Genomic DNA, 25,789 nt, shown 5'->3' on the forward strand with positions numbered 1-25,789 from the left:
TTAGTAAGTAAAGGTTGCCCATACTGGTATCGCCATTCATATGTTTATTTATAAATATATTTTTGTATAACATTATTTAAAATTAATTTTAAAAAATTAAGCGTGGCTGTTGTTTTTAGAATTATATGATCAAGAGGATGCATTTTTAATTGAATGTGCTGCAGTTATGAATCTACACATGTATGTATGGGTATGTAGGCATGCGAATACATTTGTATGTGTCAAAATGCGAGTTATGCACCGGCGTGACAGAAGATGAAATGTTTATAAATTTTGTTAAATTTTTACCTATAAGGTAGCAAGGTGTTTAAAATCTGCATTTAATTGTGCCGTTATCATATCTTTGCATGCATATAAATATATATATGAATATAAATATATATGCATATAAATATATATATGAATGGAAGTCATATATCACAAATAATTTGTAACCAATTAAAATAAAAGTGTTTGAAATAACAAAATAGTAACTATACAACCAATAATTTGTCAGGCGGGTCCCTTGAATATTTGAGAATACTTAAAGTGTACCCTTGCTGCCACGCCAAATTAACCACGCATATTTCGCACATACAAAATCTAAGATTTCTTGTTTGCCTGCATTTGTTTTCCTTGTTTACAAAATTCCTTGTAAGCGCGCTCAGACTCTTCGTCCATTTCAGGGTCGAGATCCAAATCGTTATCTCTTACATCAAATTCGTCGCCGTCGCTGCCAGTGGCATCATCATCTTCGGCAGCTAGAAAATCTGTTTCTTCTGCTGTAAGTTCACGCCCATCTGGGCCATAAAATACAGGCTCATCGCTTAAACGTGGTGGCTCTGGTGGGTTTGCAACTGAATCATCATCTCCACCAAGAGCATTTGAAACTTTTCGTCCCCAATTATTTTCCTGCAAGGCTATGACATTTGCAACCATAGCATATTTACCAGGCGACTTGTATTCAAAATCCTGTAACGAAGCAATAATAAATTGCATGTCTTGTTTGCAATCTGCACTTAGATCGTAACCGGCCAGCTTCAGCGTTTGGCAAATACAGCGCACATTTTCAGAACTCTCGTATGCTAAAAGTTTTTTCAACGAGTATACTATGTTAACAGCAATTAGTTGGATACGGGCGTCGTCGTCTCCACGTAGTTGCATGTACAATTCAGCGAGAAATAGGGCCGTCTCTCTAACTTTTTGCTGTTGCTCTACCGACTGCATATATTTGTCTAGTTCTGCCCGGTGATAATCCAGCTTAAATTTAAGCAGAGTATGAAATAAGGAATCCGGTTTAGAATTGAGCACATGCAACAGGTTATACAACTTGGCGCCCATGTATCTAAAATTGGGTTGCTCGATTGACTTTTCAAATATATCTTCCATAGCGATAGAGAGTACATAATTATTACTCTCCATTCCTTCAAAGATGGTAAGGAAACGTGATGCGATTGTATCGAATTGTCCTGGATTCTGATAAGAAATAAATATTTTAAATTTAATTCGGGATTGCATTGATCATACGGTTTTAATCAATGCTCACCTGGTTAAGGCAATGTATTACAGTATCGAGATATTCCAAAGCAATGGTTTCCATGTCAGGATGAGAAGAGGCCGACGAATTCGAAACTGCAGCAGACGAAGTCGACGGTTGTGGTGGCTGGTGAAAATATTGCTGTCGTTGCGGCGGCTGTTGTGCAATTTGTTGGAATGAATTATTTAAATGCGCATGGCGTTGAAATTTTGTTTGTGGTTCTTGTGTGTTCTGTTGATGTTGCAATGTTTGTACCTGCTGCTGTTGGTAGAAATTACTCATTGCACCATTATGCGGTGGTAGTTGTCCAATATGTAGACGACCCTGCACCGAGTTAGTCAGCTTTTGCATATCATTGTTATACTGCTGATTTTGTGGATGGTGGTTATAATTTTTGTGCTGCTGATGCTGATGTTGATGCTGCTGCTGTTGCTTGTGACCATTCAAATAACGATGTTGCTGCTGTACTGCGTAAGGTGTTGGCCCTGACGATTGATGTTGATAAGGCTGTGGTGGCGGTCCACGCTTACCCATGTTAGTGTTATTCGATTGGTTAGGTATATATTCAGCTGCACTGGCCGATAGTTTGGAATGTCCAAAACCACTTGCTAAGTCGCCCATAATTGGTGCCTGTGAAGGAGCTGCATAAATAACAGGAGGGCCTGGTGTAAAAGCAGCTGGGGCATAACCGACAGGAGTAAACTCATTGAATAGATGTTGATCTAGAGGCATAGTTGGAGCAAGTTGTGGTGCGATGGGAATTGCTGCACTTGGTCCAGGATTCGGTCGACGTAATTGCTCGTATTGCTCATCGGGTTGAAAGGGTGCACGGCATGACATTGCGGTAGCGGCGTCGGACTCAAAAACTGAAAAAATATATGTGCGTAAAACCATATTTAAATTTATTTAAGCACTTATAAAAATTAAAAATGCAAATCACATTCACGCTCCATTGCGGTTACGTCGAGTGTCGCTAATTCAGTCAAAGCAGCGGACATTTTGTTTTTCTCGTTAAAAATTATTTTTAATTTAATTTTTTTTCGCACAATGCTTGTCACCAATCCAAATCAACGATGACTAGACTAGTATTTCTGTTAAGCGTCTAATGTCAAATTTTCATTGCCTACCTTGTCTTTTAAATTTTTACGTATACGTAGATGATAATTTTGTTCTTTTTGCTTGCGTTGTCACCTTTTACTGCCAATTAAACTTTCCTTTCTCGTGTGCTCTAATTTTTGTAAAATATAAAAATATAACATAGGTTAATATTTGAAATCCATAATGTATATAAATTCATACAGTTAAAATACAATTTGCAACCACCAATACTCTTACTAGGTTTGCTTTTTCCTTCTTCTGAAATCTGTCGAAATAAATTGCGATAACCTTGTTTTCAGCCCGACAGCTTCATAGAGTTGATGTTTTTTATACTTATCGATAAATATAAAAAAAAAAACTTTTTTTTCTTTTTTGGTCGATACATGGAACAAAATATACATATTTTGCAAAAAAAGTTCCTAATAATTTTATAGCTTGTAAAAATTGCAAATTGCAATTGTCTTTTAATTTGTCAGTAGTTTTTGAAACACAAATGTTTCATTTTTCTTTGGTCACACTTTAAAAATCATTAAAAAAAAAAATAACATAAATAACAAACTGATAGACAGTAACGAGATCTGCATCTGTGTGTGTTCTTGCAAAAAAAAGTCTTAAAAACCTGCCACAAATATCTTTAAATTAAGGGAATAATATATATTCGTAGTCATTCGCGTTTTTGGGTTGTGCATCTTGTGTAAATGAGTAAAATATTGGAAATCAGCTGTACATACAATAACAAAATTTCTAAGTGCCAAAGTCACAAGAAACTGCGATCGAATTCATCAAATCAACATTTGAGTATACAAATGTATGTAAATATACTTGTGCATAAGTACGTATCATTCAAGTCAACGAACTGAGCATATGCACCCTATCTGTAATTATAAGACGGAGTATATTGATTAAATCCCAAAAATGAATATAAATATGTAGGTTCCAATTAATAATATTTTATAGAATTCTTAAGCATATGCAAATTTGATTTATTGTGACATAATTATACCCTGAACCCATTTTCAATGGGAAATCAGGGTATAATGGTTTTGTTAAATGTAGGTAACAGGCAGAAGGAGGCGTGTTAGACCCCATAAAGTGTATATATTTTTGATTAGGGCGACGAGCTGAGTCGATTTAGCCCTGTCCGTCTATCCGTATGCTTGAACGCGTGGATCTAAGAAGATATAAGAGCTAGAGACTTGAAATTTTTTTTCTAGGTCCGTGTATAGCACGCGCATATCGAGGTTTTAATAATTTAATTGTATATTTATTGTGACGGGATCAAACAAAACCCACATTAATAGCCGTTTTAGATAAAGTGTATAAATTGATGTCCTTGACGTACAAATGTATGTTCATAAGTGAATCATTATTAAGTAAGACCCTGTCCAACAATGTTGCTTATCCATATCAAGCAAACATCACAATGAATTGCGAATTAGTCAGAGGTTTTGCTTTATCCCATTCGTTTTACTTAACCGATTTTAATCAGATTTTCAGCATATCTTTGTAAATTTAATAAAATTATAAATTCTCACATACAATAGTCGGTATAATTATTTTGATGGAAAAGTTTCGCGTACATTGATCATAACTATTTAACGGTTTTATTCAAAATTATTTATTTATTTTTCTTTTGTTATATATATCTGATAAAAAAGATATTTATTAAATTGAAATTTAGGACATGGCATAAGTATTTTGACAAGAATGTAATATTAAGAAAAATAGTAAGAAAGCTCTAGTTGAGACTGCTCGACTACGAGATCCCCTGAACCCTTGGAGGAACTGATATTTCAATAATTGTTCGAGTCTTTCTGCCTACACAAGAAATATGAACACTCACAATCCCAGACACACATATGTAAGCACGCAGGCATAATCACGCATGGGCTTAGTATGGGAACTTAATTGATTAATAACTTTTCTTCGGAATGGACTTTCTTCAGATCGTGATCCTGACATTGGAATTCGTGCATATGGCAAAGGACAAGTCCTTAGTATATGAAATACGTCTTTTAAAAATATAAGAGTGAGGGCGTGGATATAAGGGTGGGGGTTAAATTAAGACATAAATCGAAATTATATAAAGTACATATAAAATTCTACATTTAAAGTTTGGAGACTGAACCTCTAAGGGTGTAGGAAACCTAAGACACCGGACGCGGACCTAAGAGAGATCCACGCGTTCATACATACAGACGGACGGACAGGCAGACGGAAAGGCGACTAGCTGAGTCGATGTAGCCTTCCTAGAGCAAGAGACTTGAAATTTTTTATGCATACTCGTGTATACCATACGTATTACGAGTTTATCACAATTTCTTGGATAGCTTATCTGCTTTCTTTTATATCGAGAATCATCGAAAAATTAGTTGCATTGGAAAACATACACATATGAGCATTATGATCACATTCTAAAAGTTTCATAAAGACAGTCCCGTGGGACTCCCACTATTCAACCATTAAGTATGTGCATAATGATTAGAATATCAGCTTGGTTATCTCCTAGTCGAGAAGTCTCAACTAGAGCCTTCCTTTGTTTTTATACCCTGAACCCATTGAAAATGGGAAATCAGGGTATAATGGTTTTGTGAAAAGTATGTAACAGGCAGAAGGAATCATCGCAGACCCCATAAAGTATATATATTCTTGATCAGGACGACGAGCTGATTCGATATAGCCCTATCCGTCTGTCCGTCCGTCCGTATGAGCAAAAGGATCTCAGAAGATATAAGAGCTAGAGAGCTGAAATTTGGCATGCATACTCGTGTATACCATAGGCAGTACAAGTTTATCATATTTTTTTGATAACTCATCCGATAACTTTTTATCGAGAATAATCGAAAAATCGACATTGTTTTTTCAGCCTAATTTAAACACTTTTAGACCTGAAGACTTAAAATTTGCGTTGTATATAAAGTAAATCGATACAGCAGCGCCGTCGCTGCTTACTGCGCAGTTAGCAGAGCGCGTGCTTATAAGTGCATGTGTATGTATTTCTGCATGATAGAAGTCCAGAATGATTAGAATATCAGCTTGGAGGGTTCAGGGTATCTCCTAGTCGAGCAGTCTCGACTAGAGCCCTCTTACTTGTTGATATTGTAGTTATACTGCAAGGAGCTGTTATCTGCCAATAAAACTGTTATCTTGACTTTTAAGCTTGTTTGCCTAACTTTACTTTATTTTAACGTTAACACAGCACGTTCACAGATTATATTATTAGCCGCCAAATTAAAACAAAATTGTAGCATTTTGAGGAATCAGAAAAATATTTCTTCAGCATCCCATAGAAGGATTCTCCCTGCAATGGTCATATTTTGTGCATGGTGTCGAGAAGATTTATGGGTCATTATGTTTTTTAAACATATTAATTTGATAGACAGAGCCTGACGACAATTGAAATTTATTTGCAGTGCGTTTTACAGCCTTGCTAAGGTTAAACTTTGCGGCCAATGAAGGTCTGGGGTCGGGCTAAATTACCCTTGGATATTTATAACTTTTATTATATTTTTAATTATTTATCAACACTACCACTAACTCAACTATCCAAGCTCAACTCTACTATGAAGCTTCTAGCTCTGAAACTGTAGGAGATATAAACTTTTGCGTTTCGCCACGCCCCCTGTGGGCGGACATACATACATACACTGTGCGTCATCAGCTTAGCGCCCCCTTACACTCAATCTCAAAGCTAAATAAAAGCTAAACCATCAGAGCTTCATCTTTAAATTTTTATTATTATAATTATAATACATCTTTTTCTCTTAAAAATAAAAAACAATGGCTACTGTAGCAATAGGGAATAAATTTTAATAATTCTTTTTGTGAAATGTAAAAAAAAAAATGTAACAAAAATTTGGTCATCAGATTAGCGCCCCCTGCGATAGATTCAATTTATTTAAGTTAATGACTAAAAATAACACCTGTATTTAAGTTATTATTATTTTTAAGTGATATTAGTATTGCGTAATGCCATTTTTTTTAATTACTTCAAAAATTCGATTAAGAATGGAATTATAAAGGTGTTCAATATAATTCAAGGATATGGTTGACCAAGCGTGTTCAGTACCTTCAATTAACTTTGTCTTTGTACTGTAATGCTTTCCGGACTCATATACTTTCCTGACCAACCATTCCCAGACGTTTCCAATGATATTAAGGTCGAGTATGGTGGCCACTCCATGAGATCAATTTTTTGGCCCTGATTCCAGGACTTCTGGGATCGGGCGGTCTGAATTGGAGCATTATCATGCTGGAAAATCTAATGCCGGTTTTCAGACAGGTTATAAAAATGCGGAACAGCAGTTTTAAACACGGTGTTATAGTCCTATGCGTTCATGCGCGTTGTAAAAAATTTTAGCTTGCAAGTGCTGTAGTAAGATATTGCTACCTACACCAACGCCACAAGAAGAATAGAAAATAAAACATAACGGGTTTTCACTCGCGCTTTTTTTTATACCCTGAACCCATTGAAAATGGGAAATCAGGGTATAATGGTTTTGTGAAAAAGTATGTAACGGGCAGAAGGAGGCGTGGCAGACCCCACAAAGTATATATATTCTTGATCAGCGCGACGAGCTGAGTTGATATAGCCCTGTCCGTCTGTCCGTCCGTCCGTATGAGTGCGTCGATCTCAGAAGTTATAAGAGCTAGAGAGCTGAAATTTGGCATGCATACTCGTGTGTACCATACGCAGTACGAGTTTGCTTTATTTTTTCGATAATTCATCCGATAACTTTTTTATCGAGAATAATCGAAAAATCGACTTGGTTTTTTCAGCCTAGTTTGAACACTTTTAAACCTGGAGACTTCAAATTTGCATTGTATATAGAGTTAATGGACACAAAGATTTTGTAATTTACAGATTTTGGATACCACGCCCCCATCGCCCCAAATTTGTAAAAAACGCATTTCAAGTACTAGAGACTTGTGCTTTGGAATGCACACACAATTTAGCCATGTGCTTACGCTCTGAAAGTTTCATTAAGATTGTATGTCTACAAAAGAAATTATTCAACAAATAAATTCTCATAATATTGCCCACATTGCAGCGCAGGCCAAGCGCAGTCGCTGCTTACTACGCAGTTAGCAGAGCGCAGGCTTATGCGTGCGTGTGGATGCATGTGTATGTGTGCATAAAAATGCAGAATTATTAGAATATCAGCTTAGAGGGTTCAGGGTATCTCCTAGTCGAGCAGTCTCGACTAGAGCCTTCTTACTTGTTTTGATCATAATTTTCGCTATTTCATTTAGCGGTACTAAGCAATGCCAACTTCAATAGCCACAAAACGATTTCATCAAAACACTTATTCCGATTAGTGTATGTATATTATATATCCTTTTTTGGGATTTGTCACGTCTCCTTCTTTAATAATATCCTAGTATACTCGATTATCCAATGATGAGGATATTTAAACATTATTATGTCTTTCGAAGAATATAAAACATTTTTTTTTTCACGAAAACATGTGTTCACCTTACAGCATCGACATAAATGAGTATCTGCGAAATGTCTGAAATAAAATATTGCTACAAGGATATAATCCCAGTATTCCTGGAAGATTTCAAAAAGGATTTTGATTGCAAGGACATTGAGGAGGCTTTGCGGGCAATATTGAAAAAAGAGGAAGTTGATAATATTGTGAATGAGTCACATCCATTGCAAACATATCGTTTATTTTGGACGTTGCGAGACCAAGGAAAGAATGTTGTTAAAAGATTTGTCGAAGAAGTGCTGAAAGATTCACATGGGCCCAATTATGGATTCCTACTATCTGCAATACAGAAAGAGTGTAAAGAACCCAGCTTGAATACCAAAAATTATATTTCCAAAGTCGACCGGTTGTATAACGACAACCAAAAGTTCACGAAATATAATGTGTCAAGAATTGAACAGTATTTGGAATTGCAGAAAGCTCTGCTCGAGCTAAGACCTTCTAAAAACGTTTTAGTTGAAGGAGATCTTGGGGCTGGCAAACAGTGGCTTGCTTTAGACGTTTGCTCTTCGTACGTTGTGCAACAAAAAATGGATTTTAACATATTTTGGTTAGATGTGAGAACATGCTGCTCACCAAAAAGTCGTTTGGAAGCACTCCAATCGTTTCTTTACATAATTGACCACAACCAGCAAGTGAATTGCGATGGCAGCATTCAGTTACAGACTGAGTGGTTGAAGTCTAAATTAAGTGATAAGCTGAAGAGTGAGCTATACAAAAATTGTCTTCTGGTTTTACGTAACGTGCAGAACAAAGAAACGTGGGAAGCATTTAATCTGGGATGTAAAATACTACTAACCACGCGACAGAAAAACGTAGTAAATTTTTTGTCGACTTTAACGACAACTCATGTGACACTTAAAGATGCTCTTAGTCCTTTTGAAACAGAGTCTCTTTTTTCCAAATTCCTACCTGAAATTACATACGAGTCACTTAAGAAGCTAACGGTAACACTTATACAAGAAAAAAAAACAAATCCTCTTCTACTGACCACAATCGCAAGGAGTATTCGTGATGATCATTGCACCATTGATAACTGGGATCAGTAAGTAAATGGTTTATATATATTCACTATATAAAGTATATTATATTTTACACATCTCGAACAGGAGAAACTCGGAAAAATTGACTTCAATTATAGAAACCACCTTAAATGTATTGAATTCCGATGAGAGGCAACTGTATAAAAATTTATTTATATTTCCTAAATCTGCTTATATACCTCTACACGTAAGTAGATTTCTTGTTATTTAGACATACAATTTGATTAAATTGATTTTACAGCTTTTAGGCATCGTATGGCCAGGTAATGACCCGATAACCATCGTCAATAAATTATATAAGTATTCCTTAATTAAAAAGCATTTAGACAGTAAAAAACGTATGACAATAACCCTTCCTAGCATTTATTTTGAGCTGAGCATACATATAGTGAATGAGGCTGTACTCCATAGAAAAATTATTGAGCACTATAAGTAAGTCATTTAAAACAAGTTTACTTTACTTTAAAATTTTAACAAATCTAAACTTATTTAGCATACCTCAAGTTTTTGATGAAACAAATGGATTACTAATACCAAATCTGGACAGCTATTTTTATAAACACATTGGTCACCACATCAGCAAGATCAATGATAATATAGAGCGTGAGACATTATTTCGGAAAGTATATCTTGACTTCCGTTTCCTCGATCAAAAAATTCGAAATGATTGTACACCATTGGGTGCTCGGGGCTATGTGTTACCTACTTTGCAGGTTCTTAGACTATACGAAGCGCAAATAATTAATGAGAAACAATACATGTGTGCACATCAATCATCTGATTATAAAGATAATGATAATGTATATTATGACTTGCTCCTTAATGCGTTGATAACCTTTTTGCTTAATGCTGAAGAGAAGTTAATAAGATCCGAGTTCAGCTGTCTATTACAAATTGCACTCATGACTGAAGTAGGAGTAGTCTACGATGAAGCATTTCGCCAAGCACAGCGCTTGCCTTCTTATGTGTGGTTTACAGAATGGTAATTATATAATATACTTTTTTTCTTTGGTTTATATATATATATATAAATTTGAATTTTATTTGATATGTATTATTTCATATTTAAGTGGGCAATCCAATCCGCATCGACAAATTATTAATTTGGGCAAACATCAGGTGCGACACGCAATATATCTGGACGATGACTATTGTCTAATGGCATTAAGCAATCAACAACTGTTACTTACAGACGTCTCATTAGATGGAGACGTGTCCTATTTGCTTAGCGATAACAATGATCTGTATGACATAGTGGAGATGTGTGTATTCAACAAGCACAAACATCTGTTAACGCTGTACAGCAACGGAAGCTTAAAACTTTGGTCACTGCAGCACCTTCTTCGTCGACGTAATACCGATTCCTCTGTAAGGCCACGGCTTGGCCAAGTGGCCAAGCACTCGAAAATATTTTGCAATGTGAAGTTTGTTAATAACGACGTTCAACGTTTGACTAATACGTCAGCGGATCAAAAAATATGTTCATTTTTTCTTGAAGAGAAAGACGATGAAGACGAAAATATCTTCATACAACTGCATGTGGCTTTTAATAATGGAGATATTTGCATATGCGACTGGGAAAACAAGGAAGAAAAATTCAAGCAATCGCATACACCAATTTTAAAAACCCAACAGCGAAAGTTACGATGTTTTTCAAAATTAATGGACCGATTTTATGTGCTATGCACAGTTGATTGTAAATTAACAGTCTGGGACCTGCGTCGTGGCTCAAAAGAAACAGAACATGATTTCGGAAATGAAGAAGCTCTCAAAATGGAAACTTATATAGATAAAAATGAAGATTACACAATGTTATTACTAATATTTAAATCGCGGGTTTGGCAACTACGATTCAAGCATTCTGACAATAATAGTACTATAGTTAAAAAACCGCTGCATTTCACTGATATGGATGCCGTATCTATCACATGCGGCAAATTATCCAAAGACGGCCGATATTTAGTTCTTGGAACAGTTCAAGGTCTTATTGTATATGACTTGAAAGTTTTTGATTCTGTGTTGCGAAGCAACATCAGTGAACATATTATTTGCTTGGATATCTATGATTTGAATAGCCCAAAACTAAAATATATTGTTTTATGCGGAGCAGCTGGAAAAAGTATATTACATTTGTATACTTTAAGAAATATTCCAGCCAATGAAAATCAGTCTATAACTTGGGCTCATAAAGCTAAAAGAGAAAGTTATTCAAATAACACAACGGTTGATCTACAATCCTATCTTGAGCCTAATGTATACCTTCGCCCGCTTTTGATAAAATGTAATAATGATACACTATTAGCCGTTGATTCCAGGTCACGTATTCACAAAATTCAAATAGAAGACGGTGAATCCCACTGGTCAATGATAACAACACCTCTGATGGATCGAAATAGTCATATAACAGCTTTATGCACTTGTAAAAATAATAATATTTTTGCTGGTTATAGCAATGGAGTTATCTTTAACATAAGCAAAAACGAAAAGCTGCTGCAAGAGTATTCAACCAATCAAGTTGATTATATAAATATGATTAACTCAACAATTTTAATTACATCATCTAAAACATCATCTAAGTACGCTACTTTAATTTTCAACTTATCAAAATTAGAGATGAATACAGCGTCCTCATCAATTTGGCCGATAAAGCTTTCGAAATATACTATGTCTGCTCGACTTTTTAACGAGCATTTTCTTCTTATTTTTACAGAGAATGGCGTGATTGTAAGTTATTTGAAATTTTAAAGTTCTTAAAAAAGTTTACCTAATTTTTATTTCCCAATATATCTGTAATAGAGCATAGATTTGTATAGTCCTCAGCAGATACATCATTTTGTTGGACCTTATGATCGGTTGGTTGGATTTGATATGAATGAACACCGACTTTACTTAGCCTTTATAAATCGCACTGTTAAGGTAAATTGACTATACTTAAAATTAAAAAATTGAAAGAACTAAAATAACACTTTATAGATTTGTGAAGTTAATAGTACAGGCCATAAGTTAAACTATAAATCTCTCTGCAAAGAAAATATAAAATGTCAAGATATAATTAATGAATTGACAGTCACACATGACGGTAAATTAGTTGCTATTGGCTTTAAAAATGGACAAATTAAGGTAAAAGTAAAATAATATCCTCACAAATTAACCAGAAATACATTAAAATTTGGTTTATTCAGATTTATATATATGATAACCAACGTTTGGAATTTATTTTTACCATATCACAAGGACATGAGCCCTGTCAATCAATTAAGATGCTCTTCTCACCATGCAAACAGATTCTTGTTAGTTGCGCAGAACGATTATGTTTTTGGGACGTGAACTATATTCTTAGTAATCGAATGACTGCCAAATGTCGGAGCAGGCGATATAATCGGGATCTGCATCACTCACAGTTTCTGCCAAAAGGTCACGAGGAAGTCGATGCGTCCCCATGGTCAGGCGTACCTAAAGATCTCAAAGAACCATTGACTGTGTCAAATTCTTCAAAAAGTATTAATATGCACCTGGAAGCTGAGCAAAACAGAGCATATCTTTGGAGGGGGAAAAGGGGACACGCTAAGTTCCCGGCATTGCTAGCGTGTATCACATTTGTAGGAAACAAAGGATTGTCTTTCTATGCTAATGTTGATTTTACTCAGTTTTATGCTATAGATAACGAGGGAGTATTTTATCACCTAAAGATATTGGAGTTTTTAAGTGAGTATAAACCAAAGTTGTCGAGTACAGGATTAGTACGGGATGTTGGTCTTGAGTTTAGTAGTTATCAGGGTGTAATGCATCTACCGTGTATCGCTGATGGTAATAATGGTATCGATGTTGTAGGAAATTCGAATTTGAGTTCGAATTGTTTTCTGTCTGAAAAAAATACACAAGTATACGATCCATCTAATGTGATTTGACGCCAATTGTGCGCAACATTTTTGCGCACAGAAAACATATGTCGATACGCAATGATAGGACTATTTTTATATTATGTATTATTATTATATATTCTTATGTACTAATAGTTGAATGTATTATTCTAATGGGCTGTAATTTTTTAATTATAGAAAGTAGCCTTTTCTATAATTAAAAATCAAAGCTACTGTGATTATAAGGCTTAGGTTCATATGTACATATGTATATAATTTTTGAAACGATAACAAAATATCTAAGATCGTAAATAAGATTACTGTTTAATGTTGTACATATTTGTAAACACATGGAAATATTAAAAAAGAAATAAAATTATATTTTATAAAATATGTAATTAGTACATTAAAGTGGTCTACAGATTATTAATGCAAGATAGGGCTGAGTACTTTGACTATAATCAGATCTGACTATAATCAGACTTTTGTATCGATTTTTCTGGGATCGACAAATAACTCACGTGCAAAATTGGGTAAGATTTGAAATGCCCCTTATGGTTGTTATCTCCGCTGTGTTGTCATCGCCAGTATATAAAATGAAAATTACTAGCACTTAAACTACCATGATTAATGAGAAATGCGAAAATACATCGCCCAGAGAAAATCGGAAGATTTATCCTTTTTATGGGAAGCATTTGCAGAATTCAAAGCTGCACATAGAATCAAATAACATTTTCGATTTTTAAAAAGGCAGTTACTCCATCTAGAAAATAAGGAAGTGTACAATGCGCTTAGAATAACTAGAATGTATGCATTTGCATGGACGAAGGAATTTTTAAAAATTTTGAGAACCAAAAACAAATTAGGTTTAAAAAATATCCTATTCTGTTTGAATAATTTTTTGTTATATAAAATACATTTGTTAATACTGTGCAAATAATCGTCACTACACATATATGGCTAGACTAACAGACGGACATAACGATAACAGCACGGACTGCTCTAACAATAGTGATTTCCCCAACAGTGAGAGCCCCCATTCTATATATGGAATTTATAGCAATCAATGTGCCCATATACAAAATCTTAACATACGAATTAGAAATGACTATCGGAAACTCTTGCGATGTATTTCTTTTCCCGATATATCGTCACCTCTATTAACAGAGTCCATTCTGAGTATAACATAGTATCAATTTAGCATTTATTGCGTATAGTTTGGTGTGACAAAAGGAAGAACCAATTCAGCACTTTTTTTTAAACACAATATTTAAAACGTAATGCTAAACATAAGTTATTTATATAAATTTGTGACTTTATTAGAAAACAGATATTAAATCGTCTATTTCTGAACGCGTTAAAATAATGATGCGCAGTGCGCTAGGTAATGAGCCGAGCCCTGTAAAAGAGGCAACAGACGAGTGTGTGTGGTAGTGTACATAAGCTTGCATATGAGTTAATATATTTATATGTGTATACATATTTACTTGGTGAGTGTGATGATCCAACCAGAGGTGCGTTCGTGTCGGGCTTTTTTTTTGTTTGTATTCGTGACGATATGCGTATATGTGTATGTTCATGCAAAATGAATCTTACTTAAACTTATTTATCGTATATTATTGTATGCAAAAGTAAGAACACAATTAACAAATTGTTGAAAGAGTTTATTGGACTCCCTCGGTTTATTGTGTTGCCAATATTAATTTGTTGTTCTTTTATCCCGGGTTAAAATATTCGTCACGCCCGCACCTCTGGACTCAGCAACACTACAGAGCAAAACAATATGGCTGCCAGAGCCACTTGTTGGATGCTAGAGCGTATTAAATATGCAGATCGATGATTTTTGTATCAATTTTACTTAAGGCTCCAACATAGAAGATATTTATTTTCTTTTTTTCTTTTATACTGTCTCAACACATGTAATATTTAATAAAATTATGTATAAATAATAATTAAACGATAGGGTATCTTCAATTTAAATATTTTTATACCCTGAACCCATTTTCAATGGGAAATCAGGGTACAATGGTTTTTTTTTTTAATGTATGTAACAGGCAGAAGGAGGCGTGGCAGACCCCATAAAGTATATATATTCTTGATCAGGGCGACGAGGTGAGTCGATATAGCTCTATCCGTCCGTCCGTCTGTCCGTATGTTTGAACGCGTCGATCTAAAAAGATATAAGAGTTAGAGACTTAAAATTTTGTTTCTAGGTCCGTGTATAGCACGCGTATATCGAGTTTTGTTTTAAATATCGATAACTTTCCCCGTTATTTTGTTATCGGATAAAAACATTATCGAAAACCAGTAATAAATTTAAGTCTCCTACATCTTTAAAGCTAGAGTCTCCAAAATTTTTTATGTATACTTATATGCATTTTATACAATTTCGGTTTTTGTCAAAATTTACCCCCCACCTCTAATTCACCCCCTCACCCCCACATTTGTAAAAGGCGTATTTCAAATACTAGGGACTTGTCCTTTGGCAAATACATGCATATCTATGTTATATTCATAATCTCAAAGTTTCATGAAGATAGTCCATCCAGAAGAAAAGTTATTAAGCAATTAACTTCACATAGTAAGCCAACAACTGCAGCTAATGCGTGTTTATGCGTGCGTACATATGTCTATGTGTGTGCGTGTATGTGTGCATACATATGCGAATAATTATTGAAATATCAGTTGCTCGAAGGGTTCAGGGGATCTCGTAGTCGGGCAGTCTCGACTAGAGCTTTCTTACTTGTAATTACTTTTGCTACTGAGCCGTATAAAAATACATTGCATATGTAAATATATTTTGCCTGCTTTAATTTAGGATATTTTCAGTGCAGCAATATATCATTACTTTTTATACCCTGAACCCATATTCAATGAGAAATCAGGGTATAATTGTTTTGTTGAAATGTATGTAACAGGCAGAAGGAGGCGTGGCAGACGTGACAAAGTATATATATTCTTGACGAGCTGAGTTGATTTAGCCCTGTCCGTCTGTCCGTCTGTCCCTCTGTCAGAATGTTTGAACGCGTCGATAACTTGCCCCGTTATTTTGTTATCGATTAAAAACATCGAAAACCAGTAAATGTATATCTGCTACATCTTTAAAGCTAGTCACCAAATTTTTATGTAGATTCATTTCCATTTTTGTCAAAATTTACCCCCACCCCTATATTCACCCCCTCACCCTCACCTTTGTAAAGGACGTATTTCAAATACTAGAGACTTGTGCTTTGGCAAATGCATGCATCAATATTATAAGATCGTATATCCAGTATAACAGTTATTGAACAATTAAGTTCTCATAGTAAGCGCACACTACAGCCAATGCGTGTTTATGCGTGGGTGCGTGTGTGTGTGTATATGTGTGTGTGTGTATGCGTGTATTTGTGTGTGTGCGTGTGTGTTGTGTAAGCAGAAAGTCGCGGAAAATGAATGAAATAGCTATTGCTCGAAAGATTCTGGGGATCTCGTAGTCGGGCAGTCTCGACTAGAGCTTTCTTACTTGTTATACCCTAAGCCCATTGAAAATGGTCAGGGCGACGAGCTGAGTCGATTTAGCACTGTCCGTTCGTCTGTCCGTATGCTTGAACGCGTCGATGTCAGAAGATTTAAGACCTAGAGACTTGAACTTTTGTTTCCAACCTCTGTATATACCACGCGCATATTGAGTTTTGCTTTAAAAGTCGATAACTTCCCCCGTTAATTTGTTATCGATTAAAAACACTAACGACAACCTAGCTAGAGTCGCCAAATTTTAAATATAGATTCATATGTACTTTATAGAATTTCGATTTTTGTCAAAATTGTGTCGTAGTCGGGCAGTCTCGACTAGAGCTTTCTTTCTTGTTATATCTTATTTTATCATTTTGCAATCCATGATTAGATTCGCGTATGCTATTACACTTGAATTCTTGATTCGAAAAAATCTTGTAAAAAATAACTTTAATTTTTAGTTTGTACAAATATAGTACATTTAGTATGTGTCTGTATCTAAAATAGTTAATATTGTAATAGCTAATTCATGATTATAAATTAAATTTTTAATGCAGAACTACTATGATTCAGAACCACTTTTGATGTTGTTATTGGAAATTAGAAAATAAACAATAATATACTTTTACAAATACGGACTCTTTGCGTCTTAGAAGTATATATCACAATACGTTGCAAATTTAAAAAATAACCTATCTATGGATGACCCATCAATCAAGAAAAGGTAAGTTTTATTTTTACCAGCCTAATATTGTTTTTCATGCAAGAATAATGATGTGGATTTAGAAAAATCAATATTCAAATAAATAATTATTCATATTAGTTCGTTAGTTATTAATTATTGATTGATATAAGCATAAACGAGCGACGTTACCTTTTATTTAAGCTCATACGTATTAGAACTAATTTTTCGCAACAAACAAGTAGAGAAATTAAATTGTATCTATTTTATGGCTATTTTAATTTATGCTCAATTAAAAAGGTCAAACAGTGGTCATTTTGTTTGGTGAGTTGATCTCGTGGCTTTGGCAATGGCATTTGTTACGGCATAATTTATTTGATTGCTAGGTCTGCCTATGCCTATTCAACACATTAAAAACTACCAGTCTTAGTAAAATAACCATCAGCAGATATCGATTTAGTGTTGGTTTCTGTTTAACAGCAGTATAAGTATTTTGATTTTGTGACTCTGCGATGACGTTTTTTTAGTGAATTGTTCAATGATTTTTATTTTGCGTTAACACTGTCGTAATATTAATTTTCAAGGTTGATTGATTTTGGTACTGATGACCATGATTACGATGAGGTGCAAGATCTACCAAAAGAATCGAACGATCAGCTGCTACAGTCAACATCGCAGTCACAAAATATTGACGACAACCCTAGCACAAGCACTGTTGCCGGTGCTGGAGGCACAGCTGAGGACTCGCCACCAGTACTTCCACCGCCAAAGCAAAAATCTGTAAAAAATTCAAAGAACAAACAGAAACAGAAATCTGCGAATAAATCAAAAATACCGCGATCTCCGTCTCTGGCAAGCAGCTTCAGCAATTTAGCGAGCAGTATTAGTGGTATTAATAACAACAATACTAGTGTTCCACCTCAAACGCCTCCCTTGCCAACCAGTTATCAAAAGCCGAATAAAAATAAGGCGAAACTTATGAATGGTGTAGAAAAAAAAGGTGTTGCAAGTGCACCATCGGGGACTATACTTGCGGTTCCTGATCTTGACTGCAAAGGATCTTCCAACAGCGACAGTAATCTAATGGATAGTTGTGCCCTTGTAACTGATGGAGACTGTGGCACTAATTTGGGAATTTCCCAAGATTATCCCTGTACATCGGGTTCGCGTTCCCATATACAATTATCTCCAATCAATCAAGTGCAGAAACCGGCCACTCCAAGCCCAGCTTCACCCAAAAATTTTCAGTATTTAACTCTGACTGTACGAAAAGATGATAATGGATATGGAATGAAAGTAAGTCAAGTCATATTCCATATACTATATTAATAATATATTTTTGTAGGTGTCTGGCGACAATCCTGTTTTTGTGGAAAGTGTAAAGCCAGGTGGAGCTGCACAAATTGCTGGTTTAGTGGCAGGAGATATGATTTTAAAGGCTTGTACTCGTACTATTATATAAAATGTATTTTCTTACAAAATTTTGAAATGTTTCTTCTATTTTATCTTTTAGGTAAATGGACAAGAAGTACGACAAGAGAAACACCCGACTGTTGTTAGCTATATCAAAGGTGTGTATATAGCTTAATTATAATTTGTTCTTATAGTTAGGGTCGACTCTCTTGTTGGACTCTCTTATCCCTGCTCTGCGATAGGGTTATGCAAGTTCTTTTGATGTAAATTGAATCAGTCACTAGGATTCCGTTTTTTTGGAAATCTCTTTTTCGACCTCATTTGGTTCGGTTAGGATGCTGCAATAATGCTTGCACTTATGTGGTAGATTTAATAAATTAATTTTGAGGAATACATACGTAGTGTTGCGGTTTGGGCACTTGGGCTTATTATCCGACCAGGCAGTTGATTCTCTGATTGTGCACTTGGGGCACTTGCACTGTTTATCCAATTCGTTGCTGTTCTTTTGATTTTGTTGATCACAAGGGGGACCAATCGAAGTTTTTGGGCAAGTTTTTTTTCTAAAAGTAGTAGCGTGATCTCTAGGTTTATTTCTTGGACAAGTTTCTTTAATAGAAGAGGTTATGGGTGTATCTTTATGATCCGTATGATTTTTTGTTTGACATTTAGAGTCTACATCTGGGTGTGGCTCAATAGTCTGCACAAGTGCCCTTTCGTCAATTCGAATTTTTCGTTCATTCTTTTCTTTTTCTAATGCTTTCTTTTTCTCACTTTCTGTTTGATGCTTATGGTATTGCTCTCGAATGCAGCTTGCTATATCGTTTGTCACGCTAGGTATCCGTTCTAAGATACCATATATGTACGTAGGAAACATGTTAAGTAAGTCAACTAACGTCTTAACTGTTTGATTATAATAGTAAACACCAAGAAAGGATTTTTCTCTTTGAGGAGGTAGTGATGGTAATTGTATGTTTAGATAATCACAAGTTTGTTTGGCATACGGACTGATCCACCTGATTGTTGAATTATAAACCTCTTGCGTTTCATCCGATGAATCCCAAATATTATAGCGTTTTGTGGCCATAATTACAGCAACTACGATTCCCGTGCGCAAAGCAAGATCTAAAATCATTTTGTATGAGAATAAAATAAAAATTTTAAAGCCAAAGATGATTGATCTGATAGGTGTATATACTTTCAATTTTGACAGAATATATATTCAGCCGCCTAAGCAAATTCACGTTTGCTACAGGTAATGCCATCCTTGATCTTTGGGAGCTTCAGAGGCTGACTCGATATTATGTTGACCGATGTATATACTGCAGGGTTACATTCAACATCAATATTATGCACTTTATTACTATTTTCCGGGAGAAGCCAAGATTCCGTTAATCGATTCTTTTAGGTATATTTTCGGTCAATATGTTTTTTATATGCATGACAAAGTGAGTTGACCAGTCGGGCAAAAAAAAAAAAAATGCCTCGTCAAATTGCGTTATCATATTGTCTTTGGGAAACAAAGCAGTTATCATAAGCGCTGACTAGTGTTTCATTTTCAAATCTAATGTTTGAGCTATTTGCCTTTTTTTGTGAACTTCTTGTTATAGGCTCAGCTAATTTATATGCCACCTCCGCCCAAACTCCAATATGCGTGGTATAGAGAAAACTCCTGTAAGAAATCCCAAAGGCTATGTATATATCATAATGTGTATATCATAATGGTCATGTATTTGAATAAGTCATGTTAGTTGAATTTTAAGATGTATTATGAGAAAGACATAATTTTGAACTTAATTTAAATTTGCCAGTTTGAGAATCGCCTACTCGCGTGATTTTCCGTTGAATAACTGATTGATAGTCTCATTTACATCATCTGTAAACCGATGACAGTATTTTGGAAATCTGTTGACCACTAGAAATCCTTCTTTTATACTGGCATTCCAGACTTCGACAAATGATTCACGCCATAACATTGTGTTCTTCTCGCTTGTCTTACAATACTTAGAGCCGTACTTTTGCTTTAAATCATCCACGTAAGGATTTAGTTGACATTTAATATCTTCATATATGGCAGCTGTAGTATCAGGATTATCCCAAACACCTATTTCTTTGGTTAGCCAAACTGTGCCAGCAACAAGAGCCAATTTTATAATTATCATCATAATTGCGTATATTGCCAAATATTTTTCATAGGAAACAACAAATTTATAATATTTTATTTTTCTAATAAAACCTATTATTTCTTTGGGACAAAATTTGTTGGCCTACTTCTCGCCTTTAAAAATGGCCTGAATGTATTATTTGGTGTTCCATAGCACTACAGGAACGATTGTCTAATATATTGATATTTATATGGGCTATTCAAATCTTGAGGAAGCTTGTTCCTTTTCAAAATGAAACATGACATGAGAAAAAATTTTGATTTAATTGTTTAATTCCCAACTTTTAAAATGTTTCGTTTTGAAGCTTCTACAATCGTTGAACTGGCTGTAAAACGCAGCCAAAAGTCTTCTAGGCCCAGCTCTGTGGGTGTTGTTCCAACTACACCAGTACTATCAGGACGCGATCGCACTGCCTCAATTACAGGTCCACAGCCTGTTGACGTACGTAATTAGACGAATATGAATCATAAAATTCGAACATTTGTATTGAACATTAATTAATTGCAGAGCATAAAGCGACGGGAAATGGAAACATATAAGATTCAAACATTACAAAAAATGTTAGAGCAGGAAAAATTAAATTTGGATCGCCTTAAAGGTGACACAAATAATCCCAGCTATAAACTGTCGGAGGCAAACATACGAAAACTGCGCGAACAATTACATCAAGTGGGAGCAGAGGTGAGTAAATATATTTTGTTTTTAAAGTACTTGTTCGTATTAGTGTACATATATGCATAATTGGTCTTATACGTATGTTCTATATATTATATAGTTACGTATTTTTTTCGATCGTCTGAAATAAACAATACTTTCATAGTAACAGAAATAACGTAATTACGTAAGATACAAGTTTTGAATAGTGCGGAAAATTCCATACTACAGTGCTTATCATATTTATGACCTACTTAAACAATTGGCTGAAAATTTTTCCCAAATGACCAATTCCCTAAAAATCTTGAAAAATGAGTAATTCAATATTTGAATTATGAATAAAACCAACTTTGAGGCGACTTAGCAACATGGTGCTTTGGTAAGTTTAGATCTCTTTATGATTCCTGAGTTCTTAAGAACTCACCAAACAGTCATCGCTACCATAGATCCACCAAAGGTCTACCAGGTTAAGCTGTTGCTGGCTTTGTTGCTAATTTTGCGTTTATCGCGCGCAGTTAGTAATATTCTTCGGGGTTTCCGAAAAAATATTTAATTATACGTCGACTTTTTTTCAAGTTTCGTGAAGTACTCGAAATAGACTCTTCATAATGAGCTAATGGTTTTCCAAGTGGCATTTCTTAAAAATTATCTAAATTTACTTAATTTCAATGTCTGTAAATCCACAAATCTGCTCAGCTCTTAAGGAAGGTAAATTTGCTACTGTGGGCTATATTTATGATACACAAAAATGCAAGTACAGTAGTAATTTATTTTTGAAAAACTATAAAAATATTGTTAAAATTGTTTCAAAGCTTAGGCTGCTGGGTAGGTTATAATTATGATAAACACTGCATTTATATATATAATTAGAAACCAACTCCAACGTGTATTATTATTTACCTTTATATTTATCTCGAATCTAAAAACGTACAAATGTGTTGTAAAAGCTGCTATAATATAATGCAATACCCATTATTGTGGTTAGCTCTAAATCTAAATAGTTTTTATGCGAAAAACTCATACACCTAAGAATAAAATTTAAATCAATCATTTATGCATATTCACTGGCACGGCTTTATGTATATGTGTACATTTATATAAACATGCATTTGTTGTATAAAAACTATTTATAAAAAAGGTTTGAACTATTTAACAACTGCAAATCATTAACTTCAGGATACGCCAAATATTAAGTGTCAAGCAGGCGAGAAAAATACTGATATACTAATGCACAATCCAATTCAAAATTTGTCTGTCGCCACTCCTCATCACAATCTTCACAACAACAATCATCATCAGCAACAGGTTAGCACACAACAGTCGCAATCAACCCAACACACTTCACCCGCATTCCTATCGCTACTGCCACGTTCACTTTCGTCCCTTTCTTTGGGTACGCGAAAGAATAAAACTGACAAAGATTTGTTAACCTCAACACTAAACAATACAACGGACGTTTTACCTCAGCTACGAGGTCAAGAAGCTTTTAATCCAATGTCGCAGTCTCTTTACCACCATATAAAAGCAAATATGCTAAGCCCTCAACAAAATACTCAGCGAAATTTGCAACAGCAATGCGTTAATCAGCCACAGCAAAGGTCTAAAGAAACTTTGAAATTAAGTTCGGGACCAAAAGGTAAAAATGTTTTTACTATATCTAAGAGTTTGATTGAGGAAGACATACCACCGCCTCTACCACAAAGAAATCCAACAAGGCAACTTGCTTTAGATTTGGGTAATAGTATTCACCAGTATTCTCCAATTTCTGATTTGGACCGTGCTGGCAGTCCGCAACGAACATCACCGAAGTTTATAGCCAGTAATAATGATGGCAGTGGTCATTTATTTAATAACAATAACAATAGTACAAAGTCAAAGCGATCTAAGATTAAGGCTAAAGCTTTATCGGACCCAAAAATGACTACGCAAATGTTTTTACAAATGGAAACTACTAATAGGCCGATGGCAACAGAAGATGTTGGTACTAGTAAAAAACTTGAAGTAGACTCTTGTCCACCTCCACTGCCTCCACGGCAGCCGGGAATGCTGTCGGAAGAGATAAATCGTGGTAGCTGTCAGAGCCTTGCACAACCAAATTCTATAAGTGCTGGTTACAATTATCCACTGGTTTCAACCTGTACTGCAGTTCAAGGCGACAATATAAAGGTTGCTTTTCCACTATCGCAACGCCCTAACATTGTTCAAAAATTACAACAAGCCCAACAACAGCCACTCGGCTGTCTGTCAACTGCAGTAAGTACATGGAGATCATATCTATAAATATTCCGCTTCTATTTTTGTATTGTATTTTTATTGTATCTTTAATTGTTATTCTATCCCATTATATTTATGCCCCTGATCATAATTGAATATTTTCATTTCTTTGTTAATGTTTGCTTAAACAAGTGTTATTTTACTTAATTATTTTCTAACGCATTCTTTGGTCAAAATCATGTCTGCTTTTAAATTAAATTAAATAACATAGCTGCACTTTAAAATACAAACTCTTACATAAAACTAATAAAAAATTGTTTTTTTATTTTTTTTATTTAAAAATCTTTAAGACCATAAGTTTTAAAAAGTAAAAATAAAATCTTATGTATAGATATATATAAATATAAATATTTTATATTGTAATATACTTTATTATATTTTTATAGCGTGAACACATTGAACAATTGAAAATCAGGGTATAATGTTTTTTCTTAAAAGTATGTAACAGTCCATAAAGTATATTCCTGATCAGGACGACGAGCTGAGTCGATTTAGCCCTGTCCTGCTGTCTGTTTTTCCTAGATCTGTGTATATCACGCGCATATCGAGTGTTTCTCAAAAAAAAAAAAAAACGATTAAAATCCTATCGAAAATTCGGTATAAAGTTATATCTGTAGAATTTTGATCTCAGAAGATATAAGAGCTAGAGATTTGAAATTTTATACACTGAATACATTGAAAATGGTAAAACTGGGTATACTGTTTTTGTGAAAATGTGGCAGACCCTTTATCATAATTATAGCTCACTTTTAATCCACTTAAACGAATCGGCTGAAAATTTTTCCCAAATGGCATATTTCCTCAAAATCTTCAAAAATGAGTAATTCAATATTTCAATTATGAATGGCAAAAAACTTTTTCACTTAAAATTAACGATTTAATAACGATTTCTGAAAAAGAAGTAAAAAACAAAGAAAAACAGCACCATTTGCTGTATCAAAATTATAGCCCATATAGCCCATTTGGTAAAAAAAATCCGAATTCGTTGCGGATTGATGGAAAAACATATGTTAATACTTAGTCCGGCCTCCATTTGCCTTAGTTAACTCAAAAATTCTCATCCTCATTGAAACCACTAAATTTAATAAAAGGTCCTTTTCGAAACTTTGTCATTCATTTAGAATTTGCGTTTTAAGATATCCAACTGTCTCCAATTGGCGGTTTTTGGTGTACACACGTATTGCAAGATTACCACAGACATTTTCTATCGGGTTGAGATCTGAAAAACATGCTGGCCAGTCAAGGACATCAACATGAAATTCCTCCAAACGTTCCTTTGTACGTCTGCTCACATGGATCTGGCATTATCCTGTTGGAAAACCATTGGTTTTTCACGTAATTCCCTTAAATATGAAATGAGACTACTATCCAGAGTCTGAATATACTCTTCACTGTTCATTCGGCTCGTTACAAACTTCAATTCCCAGGTACCAAATGAAAAAAATGTACCCCAAATCATGACGGAGCCACCTCCAAAGTCTGTCCTTGAAAAAAACATAGCATCCTTTGCTAAATCATGCTAATAAGAATCAAGCCCACCAAGTTAAGCTTCTTCCCATCAAAAAATATGACCTGTAAGGGTAAAAATTTTTAAATATACTGTAAGCCAAAAGACGATGATTCAAACGGGCGTACGTCAGATCGGTCGCAGTATGTCTTTCGGCAAAATCAAGTCGAGCAACCTTGTGGCGACTTAGCAACTTGGGTGGTTTGGTCATTTTAGATCTCTTTATGATTCCTAAGCTCTTAAGTACTTGCCAAACATCTCTTAAAAACTATCTAAATTTACTTAATTACAATGTCTGTAAAGCCAAAAATCTGTTCCGCACTCAATAAACTAAAATTTGCGACAGTGGGCTATAATTATGATACACAAAAATGCAAGCAAAAATGCTAGCACAGAGCAAAAGTTAACGGTTCTTTCTTAATTTTCCATAAATTGAACAAAAATTTTGATAAAATCTACTGAACATGCTCCAGTCTATAAAGGACTGTAAAATTTATTTTTGAAAAACCTTAAAAATGTTACAACGGTCTCAAAGTTTAAGTTGCTGGGTGGGCTATAATTATGATAACAACTGTATATTCTTGACTGTATAT

At 34.7% G+C, this 25,789-nt stretch overlaps 4 protein-coding genes and 2 long non-coding RNA genes across 19 annotated transcripts in view; 2 read left to right on the forward strand and 4 right to left on the reverse strand.

Moving 5' to 3' along the window:
• Positions 1-109: 109 nt before the first annotated feature.
• LOC6581184 (polyadenylate-binding protein-interacting protein 1) lies at positions 110-2,586 on the reverse strand. 2 transcript variants are annotated; one of them, XM_015164666.3, is made up of 4 exons: positions 2,457-2,586; positions 1,772-2,382; positions 1,526-1,672; positions 110-1,455 (listed from the first exon to the last, which is right to left on the reverse strand). In XM_015164666.3, exons 1-4 carry the CDS (start codon positions 2,512-2,514, stop codon positions 583-585), a joined length of 1,689 nt encoding a protein of 562 aa, XP_015020152.1. In that variant the 5' UTR covers positions 2,515-2,586; the 3' UTR covers positions 110-582. The 2 variants fall into 2 exon arrangements, with proteins under 2 accessions (XP_015020152.1, XP_002006929.2); XM_002006893.4 differs by having other exon boundaries at positions 1,526-2,382.
• Positions 2,587-2,694: 108 nt separating this feature from the next.
• On the reverse strand, positions 2,695-2,957 carry LOC122757814. Of its 2 annotated transcripts, none has more exons than XR_006357986.1 (2): positions 2,852-2,957; positions 2,695-2,744 (listed from the first exon to the last, which is right to left on the reverse strand). It is a non-coding gene; the product is annotated as an uncharacterized LOC122757814 (long non-coding RNA). The 2 variants fall into 2 exon arrangements; XR_006357985.1 differs by having other exon boundaries at positions 2,816-2,922.
• Positions 2,958-3,138: 181 nt separating this feature from the next.
• LOC6581185 lies at positions 3,139-13,416 on the forward strand. Of its 7 annotated transcripts, none has more exons than XM_015164670.3 (9): positions 3,150-3,446; positions 8,098-9,154; positions 9,219-9,339; positions 9,394-9,584; positions 9,646-10,134; positions 10,223-11,876; positions 11,949-12,068; positions 12,126-12,272; positions 12,335-13,416. In XM_015164670.3, the coding sequence occupies exons 2-9, from the start codon at positions 8,109-8,111 to the stop codon at positions 13,058-13,060; spliced, it is 4,494 nt and encodes a 1,497-aa protein (XP_015020156.1). In that variant the 5' UTR covers positions 3,150-3,446; positions 8,098-8,108; the 3' UTR covers positions 13,061-13,416. The 7 variants fall into 7 exon arrangements, with proteins under 7 accessions (XP_032586446.1, XP_015020153.1, XP_015020154.1 ...); XM_002006894.4 differs by having other exon boundaries at positions 3,150-3,422; XM_015164668.3 differs by lacking the exon at positions 12,335-13,416 and having other exon boundaries at positions 3,145-3,446; positions 12,136-12,258.
• Positions 13,417-13,439: 23 nt separating this feature from the next.
• Positions 13,440-14,824, reverse strand: LOC122757815. Its single transcript, XR_006357987.1, has 3 exons — positions 14,500-14,824; positions 13,930-14,411; positions 13,440-13,775 (listed from the first exon to the last, which is right to left on the reverse strand). It is a non-coding gene; the product is annotated as an uncharacterized LOC122757815 (long non-coding RNA).
• Positions 14,202-25,789, forward strand: part of LOC6581186 — a 32,977-nt gene continuing 21,389 nt past the window's right edge. For 2 of the 6 annotated variants that reach the window (XM_032730553.2, XM_002006895.4), the window contains exons 1-8: positions 14,202-14,289; positions 17,062-17,228; positions 17,771-18,482; positions 18,532-18,624; positions 18,700-18,757; positions 21,066-21,202; positions 21,269-21,442; positions 22,592-23,668. In XM_032730553.2, coding sequence (XP_032586444.1) covers positions 17,203-17,228; positions 17,771-18,482; positions 18,532-18,624; positions 18,700-18,757; positions 21,066-21,202; positions 21,269-21,442; positions 22,592-23,668 — 2,277 coding nt within the window. In that variant the 5' untranslated portion in view covers positions 14,202-14,289; positions 17,062-17,202. The other 4 variants (XM_044011343.1, XM_044011341.1, XM_044011342.1 and 1 more) reach the window with 4 other exon arrangements.
• LOC26527635 lies at positions 18,636-20,424 on the reverse strand. Its single transcript, XM_015164674.3, has 3 exons — positions 19,795-20,424; positions 18,998-19,721; positions 18,636-18,937 (listed from the first exon to the last, which is right to left on the reverse strand). Exons 1-3 carry the CDS (start codon positions 19,859-19,861, stop codon positions 18,880-18,882), a joined length of 849 nt encoding a protein of 282 aa, XP_015020160.1. The 5' UTR covers positions 19,862-20,424; the 3' UTR covers positions 18,636-18,879.

The sequence above is a fragment of the Drosophila mojavensis genome, unplaced genomic scaffold (assembly GCF_018153725.1).
Source record: "Drosophila mojavensis isolate 15081-1352.22 unplaced genomic scaffold, ASM1815372v1 contig_82, whole genome shotgun sequence".
NCBI lineage: Eukaryota > Metazoa > Arthropoda > Insecta > Diptera > Drosophilidae > Drosophila > Drosophila mojavensis.

Coding starts and splice junctions, on each gene's coding strand:
- LOC6581184 (XM_002006893.4), bottom strand. CDS start 2,514: ATGTCCGCTGCTTTGACTGAATTAGCGACACTCGACGTAACCGCAATG. Junction 2,383..2,456: donor AACCGCAATGGAGCGTGAAT/GTGATTTGCATT, acceptor ATATTTTTTCAG/TTTTTGAGTCCGACGCCGCT. Junction 1,456..1,525: donor TAATACATTGCCTTAACCAG/GTGAGCATTGAT, acceptor ATTTCTTATCAG/AATCCAGGACAATTCGATAC.
- LOC6581185 (XM_015164670.3), top strand. CDS start 8,109: ATGAGTATCTGCGAAATGTCTGAAATAAAATATTGCTACAAGGATATA. Junction 12,069..12,125: donor TTATAAATCGCACTGTTAAG/GTAAATTGACTA, acceptor AACACTTTATAG/ATTTGTGAAGTTAATAGTAC. Junction 12,273..12,334: donor TTAAAAATGGACAAATTAAG/GTAAAAGTAAAA, acceptor TGGTTTATTCAG/ATTTATATATATGATAACCA.
- LOC26527635 (XM_015164674.3), bottom strand. CDS start 19,861: ATGGCATTACCTGTAGCAAACGTGAATTTGCTTAGGCGGCTGAATATA. Junction 19,722..19,794: donor ATATTCTGTCAAAATTGAAA/GTATATACACCT, acceptor AAATGATTTTAG/ATCTTGCTTTGCGCACGGGA. Junction 18,938..18,997: donor TGCCCAAACCGCAACACTAC/GTATGTATTCCT, acceptor GCATTATTGCAG/CATCCTAACCGAACCAAATG.